Source organism: Cetorhinus maximus, chromosome 29 (genome assembly GCF_964194155.1).
Source record: "Cetorhinus maximus chromosome 29, sCetMax3.hap1.1, whole genome shotgun sequence".
NCBI classification, from domain to species: Eukaryota; Metazoa; Chordata; class Chondrichthyes; order Lamniformes; family Cetorhinidae; genus Cetorhinus; species Cetorhinus maximus.
In genome coordinates, this window is record NC_135907.1 from 10,383,099 (window position 1) to 10,407,213 (window position 24,115).

At 44.6% G+C, this 24,115-nt stretch overlaps 1 protein-coding gene across 3 annotated transcripts in view; it reads left to right on the forward strand.

The window, feature by feature from the left end:
• The first annotated feature begins 6,900 nt into the window (after positions 1 to 6,900).
• The window catches only part of sun2 (Sad1 and UNC84 domain containing 2), a 55,137-nt gene continuing 37,922 nt past the window's right edge, over positions 6,901 to 24,115 (forward strand). The window contains exons 1-5 of one of the 3 annotated variants that reach the window (XM_078532140.1): positions 6,901 to 7,064; positions 18,084 to 18,307; positions 19,093 to 19,251; positions 22,824 to 22,889; positions 23,619 to 23,712. In XM_078532140.1, coding sequence (XP_078388266.1) covers positions 6,943 to 7,064; positions 18,084 to 18,307; positions 19,093 to 19,251; positions 22,824 to 22,889; positions 23,619 to 23,712 — 665 coding nt within the window. In that variant the 5' untranslated portion in view covers positions 6,901 to 6,942. The remainder of the gene's footprint in view (positions 7,065 to 18,083; positions 18,308 to 19,092; positions 19,252 to 22,823; positions 22,890 to 23,618; positions 23,713 to 24,115) is intronic. The other 2 variants (XM_078532142.1, XM_078532143.1) reach the window with 2 other exon arrangements.

Consider the following 24,115-nt stretch of genomic DNA (forward strand, 5'->3'; position numbering starts at 1 on the left):
GGTCAATTAGGCCTGTATTCACTGGAGTTTAGAAGGATGAGAGGAGATCTCATTGAAACGTATAAAATTCTGACTGGGCTGGACAGACTGGATGCTGGGGTGATGTTTTCTCTGGCTGTGTAGTCTAGAACAAGGGGTCACAGTCTCAGCATACAGGGGTATGCCATTTAGGACTGAATTGAGGAGAAATTTCTTCAATCGGAGGGTGGTGAACCTGTGGAATTTTCTACCACAGAAGGCTGTGGAAGCCAAGTCACTGAATATATTTAAGAAGGAAATAGATAGATTTCTAGATTCTAAGGCATCAAGGGATATGGGGAGAGAGTGGAAGTATGGTGTTCAGATAGAGGATCAACTATGATCTATTGAATGGCAGACAAGGCTCGAGGGCCGAATGACCTACTCCTGATCCTATTTACTATGTCTATGTCAGTCTTTAGTGTAAATTCTCAGTGTGAGTAGCAAAGCTGTGTGTAGTTTTGAAAGTGTCACAAAGCCTGTGGTCTGTGCTGTCTGAGATGTTATCTGCCGCTGATACCAGTTTGGTACTACCTCAGTCTCAGTATAAGTGGTGGCAGTGTGCAGGCTAACACCCTGCAACGTAAGAGAATGTCTGAGATAGCGCTTCAGTTTAATGTTAGAACTTACAATCGTTTCACAGGGATTGTTTGGCCAGGCTGCACTTGGAGAATTAGTAGACTTTCCATTTCATTAAAATGAAAGGAACAAAAATCAGGAGCTGCAGAACTTTCTAAACCTGCCTCTGGCAAGAGGACTAAAGAGGAAAAGCTCCTCCTGTTCTCTTTAGTTCTGGAAACCCAGCTATCAAAAGGATATTGACACCTTCCAGGGGGTTTGGGGACAAATGTAATTTGGAGCTTTAAATTATAAAATGGAGTGTTTCCATTTGAGAAAAGCAGATTGAGGAGATTGATTCAGACTCTTAAAACCCTAAGAGGAATGGACCGTGTGAATTCAAGCACAGAAACCGAGAATGGAATTATAAAGTTAAAGGAATTTATTCCTAGCTAGACATGTGGAGCAGACACAAAGATCAAACTGCACTTTAATTGCACAGAGTTATAAAAAAATCTGAATTTATTGCTAGTTTGTCTAAAAAAAGAACAGGGACTGAGAGTTAGGGTTAGTAACAAGAGAGAGAGACAGGAATTGCAAGTTAGGGACAATGCAGAGAGATAGAGAAAACTGGGACTGAGGGTTTGGCACAGTACCGGGTGGGGGAGTCGGGGTGAAGAACAAGGACTGTGTGTGGAATTTGATGATCCTGAGATGCTGGGACCCAAACAATGTCATTTGAAGGAAAGGAGCTGATTGGTGGGAGAAACCTTTGGTCCCACTGAGCAGAATCTCACTGGAATCTACATTTCCAGCTTGCACGAGAGGAAATTCACACATTGGAAAGAGGTAGGAGAAGAGCAACAAGAATATATTTTGGACTTGACAAGAATATAAGAAATAGGAGCAGGAGTAGACCATATAGCCCATTGAGCCCACACTGCCACTCAGTACAATCATGGCTGATCTTCTACCTCAACTCCACTCTCCCGTCCTCTTCCCATGTCCCTTGATTCCTTTTTTTATTCATTCATGGGATGTGATTTGTTGCCCATCCCTAGCTGCATTTGAGAACGTGGTGATGAGCTGCCACCTTGAACTGCTGTTGTCCATGTGGTGTAGGAAAACTGCAGTGCTGTTGGCGAGAGAGAGTTCCAAGATTTTGATCCGGCGACAGTGAAGGAATGGTGATAGAGTTCCAAGTCAGGATAGTGAGTGGCTTGGAGGGGTACTTGGAGGTGGTAGTGTCCCATGCATCTGCTGCCCTTGTCCTTCTAGATGGTAGGGAGTTGCGGGTTTGGAAGGTGCTGTTGAAGGAGCCTTGGTGAGTTGCTGCAGTGCATCTTGTAGATGGTACACACTGTTGCTACTGTATGTCAGTGATGGAGGGAGTGAATGTTGAAGGTGGTGGACAGAGTGCAATCAAGTGGGCTGGTTTGTCCTGGATGGTGTTGAACTTGTTGAGTGTTGTTGGAGCTGCACTCATCCAGGCAATTGGAGAGTATTCCATCACACTCCTGACTTGTGCGTTGTAGATGGTGGATGGGCTTTGGGGAGCGAGCAGGTGAGTTGCTCTTCACAGAATTTCCAGCCTCTGACCTGCTCTTGTAGCCGCATATTTATATGGCTAATCCAGTTCAATTTCTAGTGAATCATAACCCCATGTGTTACTCACAACAAGAGGTTGTAGTAGAAGAATTAGTTCAAGCTGGTTTATTTTCAAGACAGCTGCTCAGTGCTACTGACTTCCAAGTAGCTTCCCCACAAAGTGTTCCAGCTGTATCTTTTTATTCTGTTTAGATGGCACCTGTTTAACTAGGAATTGTCAAGGTGATTGCCATGCAGTGTGATTATTTATACATTGACAGCAGGGATGTTGATATGGGAGATTCAGTGATGGTAATGCCATTGAATGTTAAGGATAGATGGCTGGATTCTCTCTTGTTGAAGATGGTCATTGCCTGCCACCTGTGTGGCATGAATGTTACTTGCCACTTGGTTAGATTGGATTTATCCTGCTCTTTGTGGGCACGATATACCTGGGCAATTTTTCACACGGCCGGGTAGATGCCAGTGTTGTAGCTGTACAAGAACAGCTTAGCCTGAGGCGTGGCTAGATCTGGAGCACAAGTCTTCGGTACTATCAGGACCTGTAGCCTTTGCAGTATCCAGTGCCTTCAGCTGTTTCTTGATATCATGTGGAGTGAATTGAATTGGCTGAAGGCTGGCATCTGTGCTGACGGGGACCTCAGGAGCAGGCCAAGATGAATCATCCACTTGGCACTTCTGGATGAAGATGGCTAGAGATGCTTTAACCTTGTCTTTTGCACTGATGTGCTGGGCTCCCCTATCATTGAGGATGGGAATATATGTGGAGCCTCCTGTTCTGATTAGTTGTTTAAATGTCCGCCACCATTCATGACTAGATCTTGCAGGACTGCAGAGCTTAGATCTTAGATCAATCCCATTGGTTGTGGGATCGCTTAGCTCTGCACATCACATGCTGCTTCTGCTGTTTGGCATGCAAGTAGTACTGTGTTGTAGCTTCACCAGGTTGACACCTCATTTTTAGGTATGCCTGGTGCTGCTCTTAGCATACCCTCCTGCATTTTTCATTGAACCAGAGTTGATTCCCCAGCTTGATGGTAATGGTAGAGTGGGGACCATGAGTTTACTGATTATGTTTGTATACAATTCTGCTGCTGATGATGACCCACAACTCCTCAGGGATGCCAAGTTTTAAGTTGCTAGATCTGTTCAGAATCTATCCCATTTAGCATGATGGTAGTGATGCACAACACAATGGAGTTCCCTTAGTGTGAAGATGGAACTTGGAACTTCGTCTCCACAAGGACTGTGCAGTGGTCACTCCTACCAATACTGTCACGGGCAGATGCATCTGCGACAGGTAGATTGGTGAGGATGAGGTCAAGTAGGTTTTAACCTCTTGTTGGTTCCCTCACCACCTGCTACAGACCAAGGCAGCTTTGTCCTTTAGCACTCGGCCAGGCCAGTAAGTAGTGGAGCTACTGAGCCACTCTTGGTGATGGACATTGAAGTCCCCCATCCAGAGCACATTCTGTGCCCATACCAACAACAGTGCTTCCTCCAAGTGGTGTTCAACATAAAGGAATACTGATTCAGCAGCTTGTTTAACTAATTTGCCAGAGTTTTTTGAAGAGGTAACGGAGGGGGTTGATGAGGGTAATGTTGTTGATGTGGTGTACGTGGACTTCCAAAAGACCTTTGATATAGTGCTGAAAATAGACTTATGAGAAAAGTCATAGCTCGTGGAATAAAAGGGGCAGTAGCAACATGGATACAAAATTGGCTAAGTAACAGGAAACAGCGAGTAATGGTTAATGGATATTTTTTGGGCTGGAGGAGGGTTTGTAGTGGAGTTCCCCAGGGGTCGATATTGGGACCCTTGCTTTTCCCAATATATAATAATGATCTGAAGGTTGGTGTGCAGGGGACAATTTCAAAGTTTGCGGATGAAACAAAGCTTGGAAGCATTGTAAACTGTGAGGAGGACAGTGCAGAACTTCAAAAGTTAATCTCATCTCAGGAACCATTCTAGTGAACCTTCTCCAGGGCAATTCGGGATAGGCAGCAAAAGCTGGCCTAGCCAACAATGCCCACATACCAAGAAAAAAAAACCTTTACTGTACATCTCCAAGGCAATACAAGTATATCCTTCCTTCAATATGGAGGCCAAAACTCTGCTCTGGGTGTGGTCTCATCAAAGCCCTGTGCGATTGCAGCAAGCCTTCCTTATTCTCCCTTGCAATAAAGGCCAATGTGTCATTTGCCTTCCAAATTGCTTACTGTACCCACATGCTAACTTTGTGTTCTTTGTATGAGTACACCCAAGTCTCTCTGAATATCAAATTTAAAAGTTTCACATTCTTTTAAAAAATAAATTCTGCTTTTTTACTCATATTGCCCACATTATTCTTACTTCCCAACCTTATACTCCATCGGCCACCTTGTTGCCCACATACATAATCTGTCTATAGTCGCTTTGCAATCTCTTTATGCCCTCCTCACAGGGAAGATTCTGTAATATTTCAAGAAATTCCATGAACAGGTATGAATGAAGTGGGGTGAAGCCACTGTTAGTGCTGTTTGACAGAGTTTCTGGAAGGAACAGCTTTTCATCTCCGATGGACTTTATTTATTCCATGCATTGTGTTCTTTATACTGCGTACCACTGATCTCTTCATTTCCCTTACACCCAGTGTGTACCGCTGATCGCTGCTCATTTCCCTCACACCCAGTGTGTACCACTGATCTCTGATCATTTCCCTCATATCCAGTGTGTACCGCTGATCGCTGCTCATTTCCCTCATACCCAGTGTGTACCGCTCATCGCTGCTCATTTCCCTCACACCCAGTGTGTACCGCTGATCTCTGATCATTTCCCTCACACCCAGTGTGTACCACTGATCGCTGCTCATTTCCCTCATACCCAGTGTGTACCACTGATTTCTGCTCATTTCCCTCACACCCAGTGTGTACCACTGATCTCTGCTCATTTCCCTCACACCCAGTGTGTACCACTGATCTCTGCTCATTTCCCTCATACCCAGTGTGTACCGCTCATCGCTGCTTATTTCCCTCATACCCAGTGTGTACAGCTGATCTCTGCTCATTTCCCTCACACCCAGTGTGTACCGCTGATCTGCTCATTTCCCTCATACCCAGTGTGTACCGCTCATCGCTGCTCATTTCCCTCACACCCAGTGTGTACAGCTGATCTCTGCTCATTTCCCTCACACCCAGTGTGCACTGCTGATCTCTGCTCATTTCCCTTACACCCAGTGTGCACCGCTGATCTCTGCTCATTTCCTGTACCCACAGTGTGTACCACTGATCTCTGCTCATTTCCCTTACACCCAGTGTGTACCGCTGATCTCTGCTCATTTCCCTCACACCCAGTGTGTACCGCTGATCTCTGCTCATTTCCCTCACGCCACCCCCACCCCCCTGCCCCTCCCAGGTGTACAACGCTGATCTCTGCTCATTTCCCTTACACCCAGTGTGCACCGCTGATCTCTGCTCATTTCCTGCACCCACAGTGTGTACCACTGATCTCTGCTCATTTCCCTTACACCCAGTGTGCACCGCTGATCTCTGCTCATTTCCTGCACCCACAGTGTGCTCCGCTGATCTCTGCTCATTTCCTGCACCCACAGTGTGTACCACTGATCGCTGCTCATTTCCCTCACACCCAGTGTGTACCGCTGATCTCTGCTCATTTCCCTCACACCCAGTGTGTACCACTGATCTCTGCTCATTTCCCTCACACCCAGTGTGTACCGCTGATCTCTACTCATTTCTCTCACACCCAGTGTGTACCGCTGATCTCTGCTCATTTCCCTCACACCCAGTGTGTACCGCTGATCTCTGCTCATTTCCCAGCCTGCTCTCAATATGAGGTGGTAGAGTGACACCAGCAGCAGCAGCTGCTGATGTTATTGGTGCTCTGATCTTATGGTACATCTCCAAGGCAATACAAGTATATCCTTCCTTTGTTATGGAGGCCAAAACTCTGCTCTGGATTTGGTCTCATCAAATCCCTGTGCGATTGCAGCAAGCCTTCCTTATTCTCCCTTGCAATAAAAGCCAATGTGTCATTTGCCTTCCAAATTGCTTGCTGTACCCACATGGTATGAGGGAGTGATTAGCAGCTGCTGTGTTGTGGTCAGTCTGTTTCTGAAGGTGATGAGATGCCTCCAGCAACCGCTGGTGGTGCGGTCAGTGCTTTTATGATGCAATGTCAATTACTGTAGTTCTGACATTTTTGCTTTCTCATTTTCTTCTGTACTACATTGCTCAACCTGTACAGATGGTTGGACGAATGGAAGGAAAGGCGACTCTCAGCCTTAAGCTGGGAGAGTAAAATGCTGAATGATAAGCCAGCCTGTAACGGATTATTTAACATGAATTGTTCCATTGTTGAACACTGCTGCTGTGTTTGCTGCTGAGACATGTCTGTAACTCAGTGTGCCATGTGCAATATAGCAGTAGGCAACTAGTCACACGTACAACTGTCAATCCACACATGTAGTGTACTCAGTGTTGTACAGTGGCAGACTTGTATCCCAGTGTTGTACAGTGACAGACTTGTACCCACCAGTACTGTACCCCAGTGTTGAATAGTGACAGTCCTGTCCTCACCTGTACTATAGCTAGTTTTGTTTTACAGTGATAGGCCTATACATAGGCTGTTAAACAGTCCCTTTACATCTCATGTTTATTGTCCCTCTAGCTGGTGATGTGGGTGTTAACGGATTCTGTTTCCCTTTTGAATTTAGTTTGAGTTACCGTCCCTCGGTGTGACAGTATCAGAAGCCACTGAGGATGTCGCGACGTAGCACACGTCTTGCAACAAGTGGTTATTATCAAGATGACGATGATGCCTCGAGCAGCAGTGGCGGATCTGTTACCGGGAGTGTTGTGTCCTATAAGGAGAGCCCTGTCAGGTGGGTGTCACTAACTCTTAAAACTGTGCACTCTGTTTCGTAACTCGACAGGAAACAGGTGTTTCCAGCAACTGTCTATTGCCCAATTATTTTTACCCAACTCTCCCCTGTCTCTGTTAAAGCAGAGCGAAACTATAATGCAAATTTTAATCACCTTTAAGATCACCTTGTACTGAAGAGATTTAGTAATGAACTAATGAATCCCATGCTCCTCAGTGAGAGGTACAGCAGCTGAGATCACACAGCCCGGGGGGGTATGGGGGCAGTGGTGGTGATGTGTTTGGAAGCTGTTATTGTGGGCAGAGATAATTTGCATCTTGATGAGGAATAGGGGCAGTTCTTATTCCGAACACACAGATGGGGCACCTCAGTGACTGTTGTTGTTACTGCATTCTAAAGCTTTCCTCCTCACTGTGAACCATACACCATAGGTACTGTAGACACACACTGAATCGAGCGTGTCTGTGACCATGATAATGATATGTCTGCACAGCTCCCTTTTTAAGGCAGTGAATAAAATTATGGAGCAGATAAGGCTTCATGTCACTTGCAATGAGTGACAGATTGAATTGAGAAGCCCTATCAAAAGGAATAGGTGCAATATAGAAAATAGCAGGAGTAGGTTATTCGGCCCTTCAAGCCTGCTCCGTTATTCAATATGATCATGGCTGATCCTCTATCTCAATGCCATACTCCTGCGCTCTCCCCATACCCCTTGACGCCTTTAGAGTCCAGAAATCTATCTATTTACTTCTTTAAATATATTCAGTGACTTGGCCTCCACAGCCTTCTGTGGCTGAGAATTCCACAGGTTCACCACCCTCTGAGTGAAGAGGTTTCTCCTCATCTTGGTCCTAAACGGCCTACCCTGTACCCTGAGACTGTGATCCCTTCTTCTAAATCCCCTAGCTAGAGGAAATATCATCCCTGCATCCAGTCTGTCCATCCCTGTCAGAATTTTATGTTTCAATTAAATCTCCTCTCATTCTTCCAAACTCCAGTGAATACAGGCCTAGTCGGCCCAATCTCTCCTCATACGACAACCCTGCCATCCCAGGAATCAGTCTGGTGAACCTTCGTTGCACTTGCTCTATGGCAAGAATATCCTTTCTTAGGTAAGGAGACCAAAACTGCACACAATACTCCAGTGTGGTCTCACCAAGGCCCTGTACATCTGCAGTAAGACATCCTTGCTCCTGTGAATGGCAATGAAGGCCAACATACCATTCACTTTCTTAACTGCTTGCTGCGCCTGCATGCTTGCTTTCCGTGACTGGTGTACAAGGACACCAGATCCCTTTGTACATCAACGTTTCCCAATCTATCACCATTTAAATAATACTCTGCCATTCTATTTTTCCTACCGAAGTGGATAACTTTATCCACATTATACTGCATCTGCAATGTGATGCCCACTCACTGAACCTGTTTAAATTGCCTTGAAGCCTCTTAACACCCTCCTCATTGCTCACATTCCCACCAAGTTTCGTGTCATCAGCAAACTTGGAAATATTACATTTGGTTCCCTCATCCAAATCATTGATATATATTGTGAATAGCTGGGGCCCAAGCACTGATCCCTGCGGTACCCCCCTGTACTGCCACTCTGAAAAAGACCCATTTATTCCTATTGTTTCCTGCCTGTTAACCAATTCTCAATCCATGCCAATGTATTACCCCCAATCCCATGTGCTTTAATATTGTACTCTAACCTCTTATGTGGGACTTTATCAAAAGATTTCTGAAAATCCAAATACATCACATCCACAGGTTCTCCCTTATCTATCCCACCAGTTATGTCCTCAAAAAACTCCAGTAGGTTTTTCAAACGTGATTTCCCTTTCATAAATCCCTGTTGAGTTTGTCTAATCCCGTTGATATTTTCTAAATGTCCTGTTATCACATCCTTTATAATAGACACTAGCATTTTCCCTACTACTGAGGTTAGGCTAATCGGTCTGTAATTTGCTGCTTTCTCCTTCCCTCCTTTTTTAAATAGGGGGTTACATTTGCCACCCTCCAATCTGCCGGGTCTATTCCAGAATCTACATAACTTTGGAAGATGACAACCAACACGTCCACTATTTCCATCTCCATTTTAAATGTGGTGAGAGTTTCTGCCTCTCCCACCCTTTCAAGCAGTGAGTTTCAAGTCCCTACCACCCTTTGCATGAAAAAATATTTTCTGATTTCCCACTAATCCTTCTACCAATTACTTTAATTCTATGTCCTCCTGGTTTTCAACCCTGCTGCTAAGATGAATAGGTTGACCCTAATTACTCTATCTAGGCCTACCATAATTCTATACACCTCAATTAAGTTTGCTCTCAGCATTTCCCGTTCCAAGGAAAATTAACCCACCCTATCCATCTTTCCTCATAATTAAAATTTTCCACTCCCATCAATATCCTCATAAATCTCCTCTGTATTGTCTTCAGTTCAATCGCATCTTTCCTGTATTATGGTGACCAGAATTGAACATAACACTCAAGCTGTGGTCTAACTAATGTTGCATACAGCATAGCCTCCCTGTTCTTATATTCTATGCCTCAGTTAGTAAAGGAAGGCATGTCATAAAGGAACGTAGGAACAGGAGTAGGCCATTCAATTTAGATCATGACTGATCATCTACCTCAACACCAGTTTCCCGCATTATCTCCATATCCCTTGATGTCATTATTTTCCAGAATTCTGTCAATTCCTGTTTTGAACATGCTCAACGATTGAGCTTCCACAGTCCTCTGGGGTAGAGAATTCCAAAGATTTGCCACCCTCTGAGTGAAGAAATTCCTCCTCATCTGTCTTAAATGGCCTACCCCTTAAATGGAGATTATGCCTTCTTAACACCTTATTTTATTCATTCATGGGATGTGGGGGTCGGCTAGGCTAGCATTTATTGCCCATCCCTAATTGCCCTTGAGAAGGTGGTGGTGAGCTGCCTTCTTGAATTGCTGCAGTCCATGTGATGTAGGTACAACCACAGTGCTGTTACGGAGAGAGTTCCAGGACTTTGACCCAGTGACAGTGAAGGAATAGCGAAGTATTTCAAAGTTAGGATGGTGTGTGGCTTGGAGGGGAGATTCCAGGTGGTGGTGTTCACATGCATCTGCTGCCCTTGTCCTTCTAGATGGTAGTGGTTATGGGTTTGGAGGATGCTGTCTTAGGAACCTAGGTGAGTTCCTATAGTGCTTCTTGTAGATGGTACCGACTGCTGCCACTGTGCAACGGTGATGGAAGGACTGAATGTTTGTGGATGGGGTGCCAATCAAGTGGGCTGCTTTGTTCTGGACTGTGTCAAGCTTCTTAAGTGTCGTGGGATCTGCACTCATCCAGGCAATTGGAGAGTATTCCATCACACTCCTGACTTGTGCCTTGTAGATGGTGGACAAACTTTGGGGAGTCAGCAGGTGAGTTGCTCTTAGCAGAATTCCCAGCCTCTGACCTGCTCTTGTAGCCACAGTATTTATATGGCTAGTCCAGTTCAATTTCTGGTCAAGGATAACCCCCCAGCATGTTGATAGTTTGGCAATGATAGCAATTGAATGTCAAGGGGCGATGATTAGGTTCTCTCTTGTTGGAGATGGTCATTGCCTGGCACTTAAGTGGCACGGATGTTACTTGCCACTTGTCAGCCCAAGCATGGATATTGTCCAGGTCTTGCTGCATTTGGACATGGGCTGCTTCAGCATCTGAGGAGTCATGCATGGTGCTGAACATTGTGCAATCATCAGCGAATATCCCCATTTCTGACCTTATGAATGAAGGAAAGTAATTGATAAAGCAGCTGAAGATGGTTGGACCAAGGACATTACCCAGACTTACCCTGTAGTTATGTCGTGGAACTGAGATGATTGACTTCCAACAACCACAACCATATTGATGATCGAGAGTAGACCGATGGGATGGTAGTTGGCCGGATTGGATTTGTCCTGCTTTTTGTGGACAAGACATACCTGGGCAATTTTCCACATTGCTGGGTAGATGCCAGTGTTGTAGTTGTACTGGAGAAACTTGGCTATGGGTGCAGCAAGTTCTGGAGCACAAGTCTTCAGTACTATTGCTGGAATATTGTCAGGGCCCATAGCCTTTGCAATATCCAGTGCCTTCACGTGGAGTGAATCAAATTGGCTGAAGACCAGCAATCTGTGATGCTGGGGACCTCTGGAGGAGGCCAAGATGGATCGTCCACTCGGCACCTCTGACTGAAGATTGTTGCAAATGTTTCAGCCTTATCTTTTGCACTGATGTGCTGGGCTCCCCCATCATTGAGGATGGGGATATTTGTCGAGCCTCCTCCTCCATTGAGTTCTTTAATTGTCCACCACCACTCATGTCTGGATGTGTCAGGACTGCAGAGCTCAGATCTGATCTGTTACTTGTGGGATCACTTATCTCTGTCTATTGCATGCCACTTATGTTTGACATGCAGGTAGTCCTGAGTTGTAACTTCATCAGGTTGACACCTCATTTTTAGGTATGCCTGGTGCTGCTTCTGGCATCTCTCCTGCACTGTTCATTGAACCAGGATTGAAACCCTGGCTTGTTGGTAATGGTAGAGTGGGGGATATGCTGGGCCTTGGGGTTACAGGTTGTGGTTGAGTACAATTCTGCTGCTGCTGATGGCCCACAGTACCTCATGGATGTCCAGTCTTGAGTTGCTAGTGGTGGGACAGTGGTAGTGCCACACAACACAATAGAGGGTATTCTCAATGTGGATATACCTCCTCCTACCTATACTGTAGAAGCGCTACCTGCTACCTTTAAGGATTTGTGTATGTACACTCCAAAGTCCCTCTGTTCCTCCACATTACTCAGTATCCTCCCATTTATTGTGTAATCCCTAGCCTGGTTACGCCTCCCAAAATGTATTATTTCACAATTCTCTGGATGAATTCCATTTTCCACTTTTCTGGCAAACTGACCAGACCATCTATACGTTCTTGTCAACCACACAGCCATTTTTTGTATCGTCTGCAAGCTTCTTTCTCATGCCCCTATATTTGAGCGCAAATCATTAATATAAACTACAAAAAGCAAGGAACCGAGTACTGGTCTCTGTAGGACCCCACTGATTACAGCTTTCCTATCACAAAAAAATATGTCAGCCATTACCCTTTGCCTTCTGTCACTAAGTCAGTTTTGGATCCAATTTGCCACTCTCCCTTGGATCACAAGAGCTTTTACTTTCTTGATCAGCCTCCCCGTTGAACTTTGCTAAAATCCATGTAGATCACATCTGCCTTTACCAACCTTGTCACCTCCTGAAAAAATTCAATCATTTGTCAATCAGACATGATCTTCACAAACAAATGCTTGATGACTTTCCTCGATTAATCTATGCCTTTCTAAATGAAGGTTTATACTGTCCCTCAGAATTGATTCCAATAATTTGCCCATGACCGAAACTAAGCTTACTGGCCCATAATTACTCACATTATCCCTTCCTCCCTTTTTGAAAAAAAATGTACAATGTTGGCTGTCCAACAATCCTCTGGTACCACTCCTGTAGTCAGGGCAGATTAGAATATGATGGTCAGCACCTCTGCAATTTCCTCCCTTACTACTTTTAACAACTTGGAACATAATTCATCCAGGCCTGGTGATGTATCTACTTTCAAAGATGTCAACCCCTTTAATACTTCCTCTCTTACAATGTTTATCCCATCCAATATTTCTCTCACTTCTACCTTAACTACAACATCTTCATTGACCCCCCACCACTCTTTCGTGAACACAGCTAGAAAGTATTTATAAAGAACCTTACCCACTTCCTCTACCTCCTCACAAGTTATCTTTTTGGCCCCTAATAGATCCTACTCTTTTGCTAGTTATCCTCTTGTCTTCGTGTACTTCTAAAACATCTTTGGATTTTCCTTGATTTTACTTGCCAGTATTTCTTCATGCTCCCTCTTTGCTTTTCCAGTTTCTCTTTTAATTTCACCCCTGCACTTTCTGTACTCTTCTAAACTTTCTGCAGTATTAAGCTCTGTGTCTCACATAAATTTCCCTTTTTTTGCCTTATCTTGCCCTCTATGCATCTCGTCATCCATGGGGCTCTAGATTTGGCAGTGCCACCATTTTGCTTCGTGAGAACATGTTTAACCAGAATTCCTTGAATTTCCTTCTTGAATGCCTCCCATTGCTCTGACACCAATTTACCTTCATGTAGTCCACTTTTGCTAAATTGTTTCTCAGCTTGGAAAAATTAGCCTTCTCTCAATTTAGAACATTTACTCTTACCTTATCTTTGTCCTTTTCCATAACTATGCTAAATCTAATCGAATTATGATCACTGCCACTAAAATGTTCTCCCACTGATACTCCTTGCACCTGCTCAGCTTTATTCTCTAAAATTGTCCCCGCCTTGTTGGGCCTACCACATACTAGCTTAAAGTTCTCCTGAATACAATTTAGGAATTCTGTACCTTTTACACTGTATCTGGTTAATACTAGGCTAATTGAAACCCCCCAGTATTATTACCTCAGTGGGCGGAATCATCCCAGTTTTGCAAAAATTGCGCTAGTGGGCGGGAAAAAAATTGTTTTACCCACCAGCTGCAATGATGAGTTTTTGCGCTGTATCGTTCCATTCTTGCCTCATTAATTATACAGACACAGGAAACACACCGTCTCACTGGCGGGTAGCCTCCGATTTACCTGCCACGCCGTTACCTCACCCCTTCCTCACACAGGGCGCCATATTTATTCTGCAGTGGCACGCACACTCTGTGCTTGCAGCCCAGGACTGCTCCGTGAAGACATGGCCCCAAAAGCCAAGAAGAGTGCAGCCCCCCGATTCAGTGATGCATCCCTGGGACGCCTTCTGGACAACATGGTGGCGATGTCCTCTACTCCCGCTCTGGATGCAGGAGGCCCATCAGTCTCACCACTCCAGCTTGGGAGGTGGTGGCAGAGGTGCCAATGCTGCACACAAGAAGTTGGCCATCCAGTGCAGAAAACGGAAGAATGGTCTCATCTGTGCCACCAGAGTAAGACAACCATCTTATCACTCTAAATTCACACACTCATAAGGCCATCACACATTGACTGGCATCTCACTTGCTACCAGCTCAAGGGACATCACCACTGACATGCACCCTCATCTCCATTTGGCCTCATCTCCTCTGGAGACTGCCTCCTCAGCCATCACCTTCCAAGACAAATTTGCACAGATCAACATGTGCTGCCACATACCCTGGGATATCCCCTTTCTCCAGCCCTCACCCTGCAGCCTCTTCACTTGCCTGAGGCCACTTCTCCCCCTTCCCTAAGCAAGCCCAAGCCCTGCAGCCATTGAAAAGCCACCCCCCACCTGGTCTGTTAGGTAGAGACCTGCCATTGGGCCTCCCTAAAAGTGATGTGCTGCTGCCTGTGAAGCTTAGCGCTGATGACTGCAAGTGCTGCCCGAAGCAAGGTAGGCAAACAGACCTCGAAGTCCTGAGCAAAGTGCAGGTCGCCAGGTGCATGTCTCTTTTGTAGTTGTGAAATTTGTGCCTGGATGATTCTGGAGAGCATGGCTTATGTTTAGATGCTAAAGTATTGAAATTAGGTTCCCAACGTGCGGCGGTGGGAAACGCGGCCCACCCTTGATGGGTGGAGCAGACAATCACAAACTAGTTTTGACCATCTTGCCATATTGTTAAACCCCCCCCCCCCGCGATGCCTGACGCCAAGGGGGCTGGAAAATTCCGGCCATTGTTTTTGCATTTGGCAGAAATTTGGCTACAAGTTTGCTCTTCTATCTCCCTTTTATTATTTGGAGGTCTTTGGTACACTTCCGGCAGTCTGATTCTCCCTTTTTTTTTGTTTGGTTCCTTAGTTCAGCCCACGTAGCCTCATTTGATAGTCTCTCCTTCCTACCTCCTCTTTAATCCCCTCTTTACCTCATCTGAAAATCCTGTAACCAGAAACATTAAGCTGCCATCCCTGCCCCTCTCTAAGTCATGTTTCAGTAATAGCTTGAAAAAACATTTTTACGCATGTCAATGTGTTGCATCAGCTCATCTGCGTTATTCAAGATATTCCTTGTGTTTGGGTATATACCAATAAGGACCATGGGACTTCTTTTTGCTCTAGTTTCCAACCTTGGGTATCTGCCTTCCAAACTCTCTTGCTAATTTTCTGCCCTCCATTTCCAACTCTGTTTTGCTGCTTTCTGAATCTATGCTCAGCTTCCCATCCCCACTGTCTAGCTAGTTTAAACCCTCCCCAACAGTGCCAGCAAAATTGCCTGTGGGTATATTAATCCTGGCCCTGTTGAAGTACAACCTGTCCAGCCTGTACAGATCTTACCTTGCCCAAAAACGGTCCCAATGCCCCAAGAATCTCTCTTACACCATCTCTCCAGTTACGCATTCTTCTGCTTTATCCTCCTATTTCTGTACTCACTAGTGCATGGCACCAGAAGTAATCCTGAGATTACAACCTTTGATATCCAATTTCCTAATCTCTTTCCTAACTACTTAAAATCTGCCTGCAGGACCTCAACCCTTTTTACCTATGTCATCGATACCAAGAGGACCATGATCTCTAGCTGTTCACCGTCCTTCAGGGTGTTCTGCAGCTTTTTTTTTTCATTCAGGGGGTGTGGGCTTCGTTGGCTAGGCTAGCATTTATTGCCCATCCCTAACTGCCCTCAAGAAGGTGGTGGTGAGCTGCCTTCTTAAACCGCTGAAGTCCATGTGGTGTAGGTACACCCACAGTGCTGTTAGGAAGGGAATTCTAGGAATTTGACCCAGCAACAGTGAAGGAACGGCGATATATTTCCAAGTCAGGATGGTGAGTGACTTGTAGGGAAACTTCCAGATGGTGGTGTTCCCATCTATTTGCTGCCCTTGTCCTTCTAGATGGTAGTGGTCGTGGGTTTGGAAGGTGCTGGCTAAGGAACCTTGGTGAATTCCTGCAGTGCATTTTGTAGATGGTACACACTGCTGCTACTGTGCATCGGTTGTGGATATGGTGCCAGTCAAGTGGGCTGCTTTGTCCTGGATGGTGTCCAGCTTCTTGAGTGTTATTGGAGCTGCACTCATCCAGGCAAGTGAGGAGTATTCCATCACACTCCTGACTTGTGCCTTGTGGATGGTGGACAGGCTTTGGGGAGTCAGGAGCTGAGATACTCGTCGCAGGATTCCTAGCCTCTGTCAAGTTCTTGTAGCCACAGTATTTATATGGCTAGACAAGTTCAGTTTCTGGTCAACGGTAACCCCCCCCACCCCCCCCACCCCAAGATATTGATAGTTGGGGATCCATTGAATATCAAGGGCGATGGTTAGATTCTGTTTTGTTGGAGATGGTCATTGCCCGGCACTTGTGTGGCGCGAATGTTACTTGACACTTGTCAGCCCAAGCCTGGATATTGTCCAGGTCTTGCTGCATTTGGACATGGACTGTTTCAGTATCTGAGGAGTTGCAATGATATCCTTGACCCTAGCACCAGAAGATAACATAACAGCCTGGAATCACATCTGCTACCACAGAAACACCTACATGCTCGCCTAACTATGGAATCCTCTATAACTAACACTCTCTTGACCTTTTTCCTCCCTGTACTAAGCTAAGCCATCCATGGTGCTATGGTCTTGGCTCTACCTATGCTCCCCAAAGGAACCCTCTGGTATTCATTACCGAATACTGGTTAGAGAGCAAAGAGAGCAAGAAGCTCAGGAAGGTTGGGGAGGCAGGGGGAGGTGGGAAGAGGGGGTCTCCTGAGCTACCTGCCTGTTCCTCTTTTTTTTTTGTCTGTCTGGCAGTCAACCAGTCCCACTTTGTCTGCATTCTTAAGTGGCAGGGTGACCACCTCCTGAAATGTGCTGTCCATGAAACACATCCTCGTGGATGGACTGCATTGACATAAACTATTGGTCAAGCTCCAAAATCTGGAGTTCGCGCTGCTCTAGCTGATGACACTTCCTGCACCTGTGGGTGCCTGGGGCAAGGGAAGCATCTTAGACTTCCCACATTGCACAGGTTGTGCATTCCATGAGCCTAGGTGCACTGCCATACCTCTATTTATTTGATTAACTCACTTTTCAGATATAATCAAAATACTCATTACAATTACTTCCTGTGTTCCTCATGTACAGGTGGGTGGCTCAGTTGTCTAATTATAGGGCGGAATTTTCTGGTCCTGTCCAAAGTCCACAAACATTAGAATGCTCTCTAAATTTTCTGGTCCTGCCTGTGATGGAAAATCTCAGCCATAGTCTTCAATCTACTTGATAATCCTCAAGCTATTTATTTTGGTATATGCTTACTTCACCGAAAGGTAATTTAGATGAAATCCCCAAGTCTGGAGAGGGGGGTAACAAAGCTGGAAGTCTCACCAGCCAACCAACTCTTGGCCTTCCTGTGATGACATTTTTTTCCTCAATTTTTCAAACACTTCTTGGTGATAGTGTGCACAGGGAGCAAGGTGCTGTTATGTGACCGTTCTATGATGCATCGTGTATGCACTGCTGCTGTGGTGTGGGGTCTATTGGAGGTATTGTGTCTGGTTGCAGAGACCCTTGTACATCTTCAGTGTTGAAGTCAAGACCTACACCAACTCCAAATTCTTCTGTCCCAGGAGCTCAAACCTGGAACTTACTATCTCCCTCAGTCTATCTTCCCCCTTCAAACATTAAAACTTGGTAGCACAAAACCACTTCTCAGTTGCTCTCAGTAATCAATCTTGTCAGCACCTTCATTGTCAGCCTTGGCCCTACTTAGATTGAATAATTTAAAAGGCTGTTTTAAGTGTTGTACCATTCAAAGAGCAGGAAGCTGTGTGGGTTGCTGGGCCAACATTCCTCCTCCAACTAGCACCACCAAAAGGCCATTCATTTTTAGAGTTGTATATGGGATCTTGCTGTACATAGAAAATGGGTGCTACATTTACCTTCATAACAAACACAGTGCACTTTAAAATCATGTGTATGTTTCTAAGGGAAATTTCCAGGCATTATGTATTGGCAAGTTTTTTTTTCAAAAGTTCAAACGCTGACCTCATCATGAGTTAATGAACCTTTATTTACTGTTTAGGGTATTCAAGAAAAAACCGAATGCTAAACGTTCAGGGCTCACGCCACGCAGTACACCCGTGCCCAGCATGAAACGTTCAGTATCCAACAGCTCAGTGAATAGTCAATGCAGCCTCGCCAGCCACATCAGCAGTGCCTCCATGCTGGCCTCCTCACTGGGTCAACAGATGACCAACGATCCCTACTGGCAGGAACCTGAACCCGAACCGGAGTCCGAGCCTATCGGTACGTATCCCACAGGGGGATGTTGGTTCTTTAGTAATCCTTGTTCCAGGGACTAATAACTGAGAGCAGAGGTTATTAATTTGCTCCTGTCTATATTATGTAATCATTTTAATACCATGGGGAACTTACAGCAGCTTTAACACCAGGATCTAACTGCAGCTATAGTTTTTGGCCTATAATTCTATAAAGTTTGACTCATAGGCCCATTGATACAGTGCAGCAGGAAGCTATTCATCCCATCTTGCCATGCTGGCTCTTTGCTTAATTAATCCCACTCGCCTGTTCTTTGTCCACAGTCCTGCAAATTTTCTCCCAATCTACATCTTTAAGTTCATTATCATTCTATTAAATCTCCCTTTAACATTCTGTGTTCTAAGGAGCCGCAATTGGCGTTTGCCCTTCTTTGGTTTCTAATTCTGACTTTGAAGTTCTTCATGTTCTTCCAAGATCATGTGTGGTTACCATTTAAGACCACATTTGCCCCATGATGTATATTTTTTATGGAGCACTCCCGAGTGGTGTATGGGAAAGAGGTGGGTGGAAGGCAGTGTGGTGCCACTGAAAAGTAATACCCAAGCTGTGAATGTGTAGAAAAAGCCAGCAGTACAATTTTAGATCTTGAGGTCAATTTTTACCTAACCCACCGTGCGGAAAATAGGTGGATTGGGGTCTGACTTCCAATGATGGGAAGATGGGAGAGATTATGATCTCTGCTGTAATGATTCCCCTCTTACTGTTTAATAGAATGATTTTTGATCAGTTATATGTTATAATATGTCTAACAGGTGGTGACCCACCTGGCCTCGAGGACAATTATGGGAGGCTGTCTGGAATGGTAAGGAGAGCAAATGGCTACAAGAGCAGTATTCTGTCAGCAGCTCCAAATTCCTCCGATATCTACACATCTTCCACTTCTGGATACTCCTCCGAAGATGAGCAGCTGGGTAAATGGAGTGTTCAGCAACTTTTCTTTTCCAACCCCATATTTTGACCCTCACAAAAAAATTCACTCACTGTACATTCCATTGAACTTCAGGGCCGCACTGCATGGAGTCAAACCAGAGTGGGTGGGGGGTTGTAAATAGACGGTGTGGATACAGAGCAGCGTTGGGAGGGTTTGAATGGATAGTATTGATACAGGGCAAGATGGGGGGGAGGGGGGGTCGTGGTGCTGTGAAGGGACTCGGTGTGGATACAAAGTAGGGTAGAGGGAGCTGTGATGGACTCTGCTAGTACAGGGTGAGATGGGGGAGTTGCAGTAAATGGACTTGTGTGGATACAGAGTGGGATGACGGGTGGCTGTGAAGGGACTCTGTGTGCCGGTACAGGAGAGACTTGTGGGGGTAGGGATCTGTGAAGGAACTAGGGGGAGATGCTGTGAATGTATTACGTGGAAGATTGGGGATATGAGTAAGCATGCCCTTGATGCTGGATTATAGATAGTAAGGAGTAGCTGTGTTATTTCAGACAGCTAATCCGCTGTGACCCTGTTACTAAACACAGCACTGCTGGCTGTGAGCTCACAGAAAGATAATCCCATTGCTTTCTGTAATTTAAATAATCTTTACACCTAACTGGTTTGACCTCAGCTGGAGTGAAGGCATTGGTGAAGGTGTAGGAAAGATTTATGAGAATAGTTCCAGGGGTGAGAGACTTCAGTTATGTGGATAGATTGGAGAAACTAGGTTGTTCTCTTTGGAGAAAAGAAGGTTGAGAAGAGATTTGATGGGGATGTTCAGAATCATGAGTCTGGACAGGGTAGATAGGGAGAAACTGTTCCCATTGGTGGAATGGTTGAGGGCACAGATTTAAGATGATTGACAAAACAACCAGAGATGAAATGAGGAAAAACTTTTTTATGCAGTGAGTGGCTAGGATCTGGTATGCCCTGCCTGAGAGTGTGGTGGAGGCAGATTCAATCATTCAAAAAAGAATGGGATTATTATCTGTAGAGAAAATATTTGCAGAGGTATAGGGAAATGGTGGGATTGTGGGACTAGCTGAGTTGCTCTTATGGAGAGCTGGCACAGACACCACAAGCTGCATGGCCTCCTCTGTTCTGTAACCATTCTATGATTCTAACAAGTCTGCCATTTCCTTATTTTCATTTGCAATATAACTGTCATCTGTTTTGAAAGTGCATACATTGCCCTGACTACCCTTTTCTTCTAATATAATTGTAAAAGCTTGCTAATCTTGATATCCCTCAAGTTTCTTTTAAATTTCCATTTTACACTATTACCTTTTGTCTTTACTTGCTGTTTACTTTTTATCTCCCCTTGTTCCCTGGATGTTCACCATTCTTCACACTTTGAAATGCACTTTCCATTAGTTTTGTTATCTCTCACCCTTTTTGTCGACCATGTCTGTTTTATTTGGTAGATAGAGATCTTTCCTCTTGGGAATATATACTGATTCTGTATTGAGCTAAATTATTTTAGAGCACATTGCACTGTTTATCTGCAGTTTTATGCAATAAAAGGCTTGATCAGTTTGCAGCCACCAGTTCAGTTCCTGTCTCATCCCATTAAAGTTAGTCCTACCAAAATCTAGAATCTTAGTAACTGTGTTAAGTTTTCCCTTTTCAAACCTAGTATTGAATTTAATCATATTATGATCACTGTTATATAAATATTCCCTTTCTGTTAGATTACTCACTACTAAATCTGGTACAGCCTCCCCCCTTGCTTCTAGATTATATTGCTGCAAAAATCTATTTTAAATGAACTCGAGATTCACTATCTTTGCGATTAAGCTATTTGCTCTTCCCAATCTACATAAAAAATTAAAGCGTCTCATTTAAACAACTTTGCTACTTCATTGTTGCTGTCAATCTAGATCGTAAATAGGGAGGCCTGAGTACTGAAACCTGTGGCACAATTGGTTACACAATTGCAGTTATTCCTATTCTCGGTTTTCTGTCAGTGAGCCAATACTTAATTTGTAAGTATGGATAAAGAGATTCTTAGAAATCAGATACATAATATCCTGAAAGTGTCAGTGCAGGAAGGTAAGCGTAAATGTCCTATGGAATTTTAAAAATGAGTACAAGAGAAAAGGAATAGTAGTAAATTTGTACAATATATCGGTTAAGCCACAGTTAATGCATCCAGTTATAGTAAGGACTAAAAAGTCATAGAGAGATGATATCTATACTTATAAGGGATATTCAGTGTTTTTCATGTTTTCATTTTTGGCATGTTGGCATAGTTGGTGTTTATTGCCCATTCCTTGTTGCCCTGGAGAATGTGATGGTGGTGGTGGTGGGCCTTATTCATGAACTGCTACAGTCCATGTGATGTCCAAGGTACTCCCACAATCCTATTAGGTAGGGAAATCCAGGTTTTTGACCCAACAGCAATGTCCATGTCAGGTGGTGTGTGACCTCAAGAGGAAACTAGAGGTGGTGTTCCCATGTGCCTGCTGCCCTTGTCCTTCCAGTTGGCAGAATTTGCAGGTTTTGGAAGTACTGCCATAGAGTAAATTAGTTATTACGGCATGGAAGGCCATTTGGCCCATTGAGTCCATGTCTGCTCTCTGTAGAACAATCCAGTCGGTCCCATTCCTTTGCTCTATCCCTGTAGCCTTGGGAAGTTGCTGCAGTGCATTTATTCGATTGTACATGCTGCAGCCATAGTTGTGCCAGCGGTGGAGGGTGTAGTGTTTAAGGTGGTGTTGATCAAGTGGACTGCTTTGTTATGGATGGTGTTTTTGGACCTTCATTCATCCAGGCAAGTGCAGCGTATTTCATAAAACTCCTGTCTTGTGTTGTGTAGGTGGTGGAGAGGCTTTGGAGAATCAGGAGGGTGAGCCATTTGCCACAGAATACCCAACCTCTAACCAGATTTAATATTAACAGCATTTACATGACTGGTCTAGTTGGGTTTCTGGACAATGACAACTCTGAGGATGTTGATGGCGGGTAACGTGTTGATGGTGGGTAACATGTTGATGGTAATGCCTTTGGATGTCCAGGAGTGGTTAAATTCTCTCTTGTTGTAGATAGTCATTGCCTGACATTGGTCCTGCATGAATGTTACTTGCCCCTTATCAGCCCAAGTCTTGTTATATGTGGGCATAGATTGTTTCATTAGCTGTGATGCTGGGACTACTGCTGGTGGGCAGAAGGCTAAGAGGGGATTTAATAGTTGTTTTTAAAATTCTGAAGGGTTTTGAAATGGTGAATAGCAAAAGACTATTTGCTCTGGTTTTAGAGCTAGTGGCATGGGCAAAATGTCATTGAGAGTGAGGAGAGAGGTTAGGAGATTTTTTTATACAAAGTTATTGAAGCAGGGAATGTATTACCACATGGAGTGGTTGGCACAGATAGTGTTGCATCTTATAAGGGATATAGCTATTTGAAACAAAGGGAGATGCAGAGTTCTGTGATTAGTTATAGATTACTTTAGCAAAGTGGCACAGGTACATTGGGGCAAATGGCCTCCTTCTGTAAACTTCAATAATTTCATGAGAGAAGTTTGCTTTAGTGATGTGTTCCTTTTTTCTCACTTTCCAGGTTCTGCGTATTCACCGGCCTCTCCTTTTGCCAAGATATGGAACTGGATCTCTGTGCTGTCTCCAGGTGTTGGCATCATTCCTTCCTGTCATCTTAACATATTTCAAGTCAAACGTCCCAATGAAGTGGGTCCCAATGTGGTGGAACACTGGAACACACTGCTCCTTCCTTGAATTCAAAGTCAGCGATTTATAGAAACCATGGTTCCTAATATTCTGTGCAGTAAACCATGAATAGTTATTAATACTGTATAGGATTGATTATGATAACTCTTAGTGTCGGCAAAGGAGCTTAGTCACTGTTGTGCTCCAGCCTCACGATATTTAGATCTCTACTTCCTTCTGTTAGTGCCCAAAGATGTCATTTAGTGAAAGGTTTTTCTCCATAATGAGCCTGAGTGTGCAGACCAGAAAGTGACACGTTTAATCCAGTCTGTGCAGTGTTACCCGATCCGAACTTAAGTAACAGTAGGGCTACTACAATTGGCTCGAGTGTTCTGGGCTAAAGAGGTCAACAGTAAGTCCAGGTTTATCCTCAATGTTGCTTTTCAATTGCTCCTGCAGGAAAATGTTGCGTGTGGGAGGGGAGAACAGGATCTGCAATTCTCCTTGTGCCCAGATGTGTGCAATGGCCACTTGGGAGGGGACGTTGAGGGTAATAATTAGTTAATTAGCCAGAGATGGTGTACAATATCAGTTGTTCCATTGTAGAACAGTTTGGGCACTGTTAGCTTCTGGGAGGTATGTTCTGGCCATTGTATTTTCTCCTGACTATTTGCTTTCTTTTTTTTTTCAGGGAGAGCTCTGTCCATGGTGTACTGGTGGCTCGGGACAGCTTGGTACCAGCTAACAACTGCAGCTTCCCTGCTTGATGTCTACACACTGTCTAGGTGAGTGCTGATGGGAGCAAGATCTTTGATACACTGTCTACATTTAGTTACCAAAACAGACACTTTCCCCTAATAGAGGACATCCTTGCTGAGAGCACCCAACGTTCACTCTACCTAATATAGGATACAACCCACCACCTCCTCCAGAATACCAACATACACTGTATTTAATACAGTCCCCTCCCAACACACACACACACACACACACACACACATGCATTCACTACTGATACAGGACATCTCCCTCCCAGAATACCCCGTAATCATTGTACCTAATATAGGACAATTCTCCTCTCTCAAAGACACACAATATCCCACACTCACTCTAGCTAACACAGGACATACCCGCCTGGAATACTCCACACATTATACCCAAGACAGGACATTCTCCGCTCCAACCCCA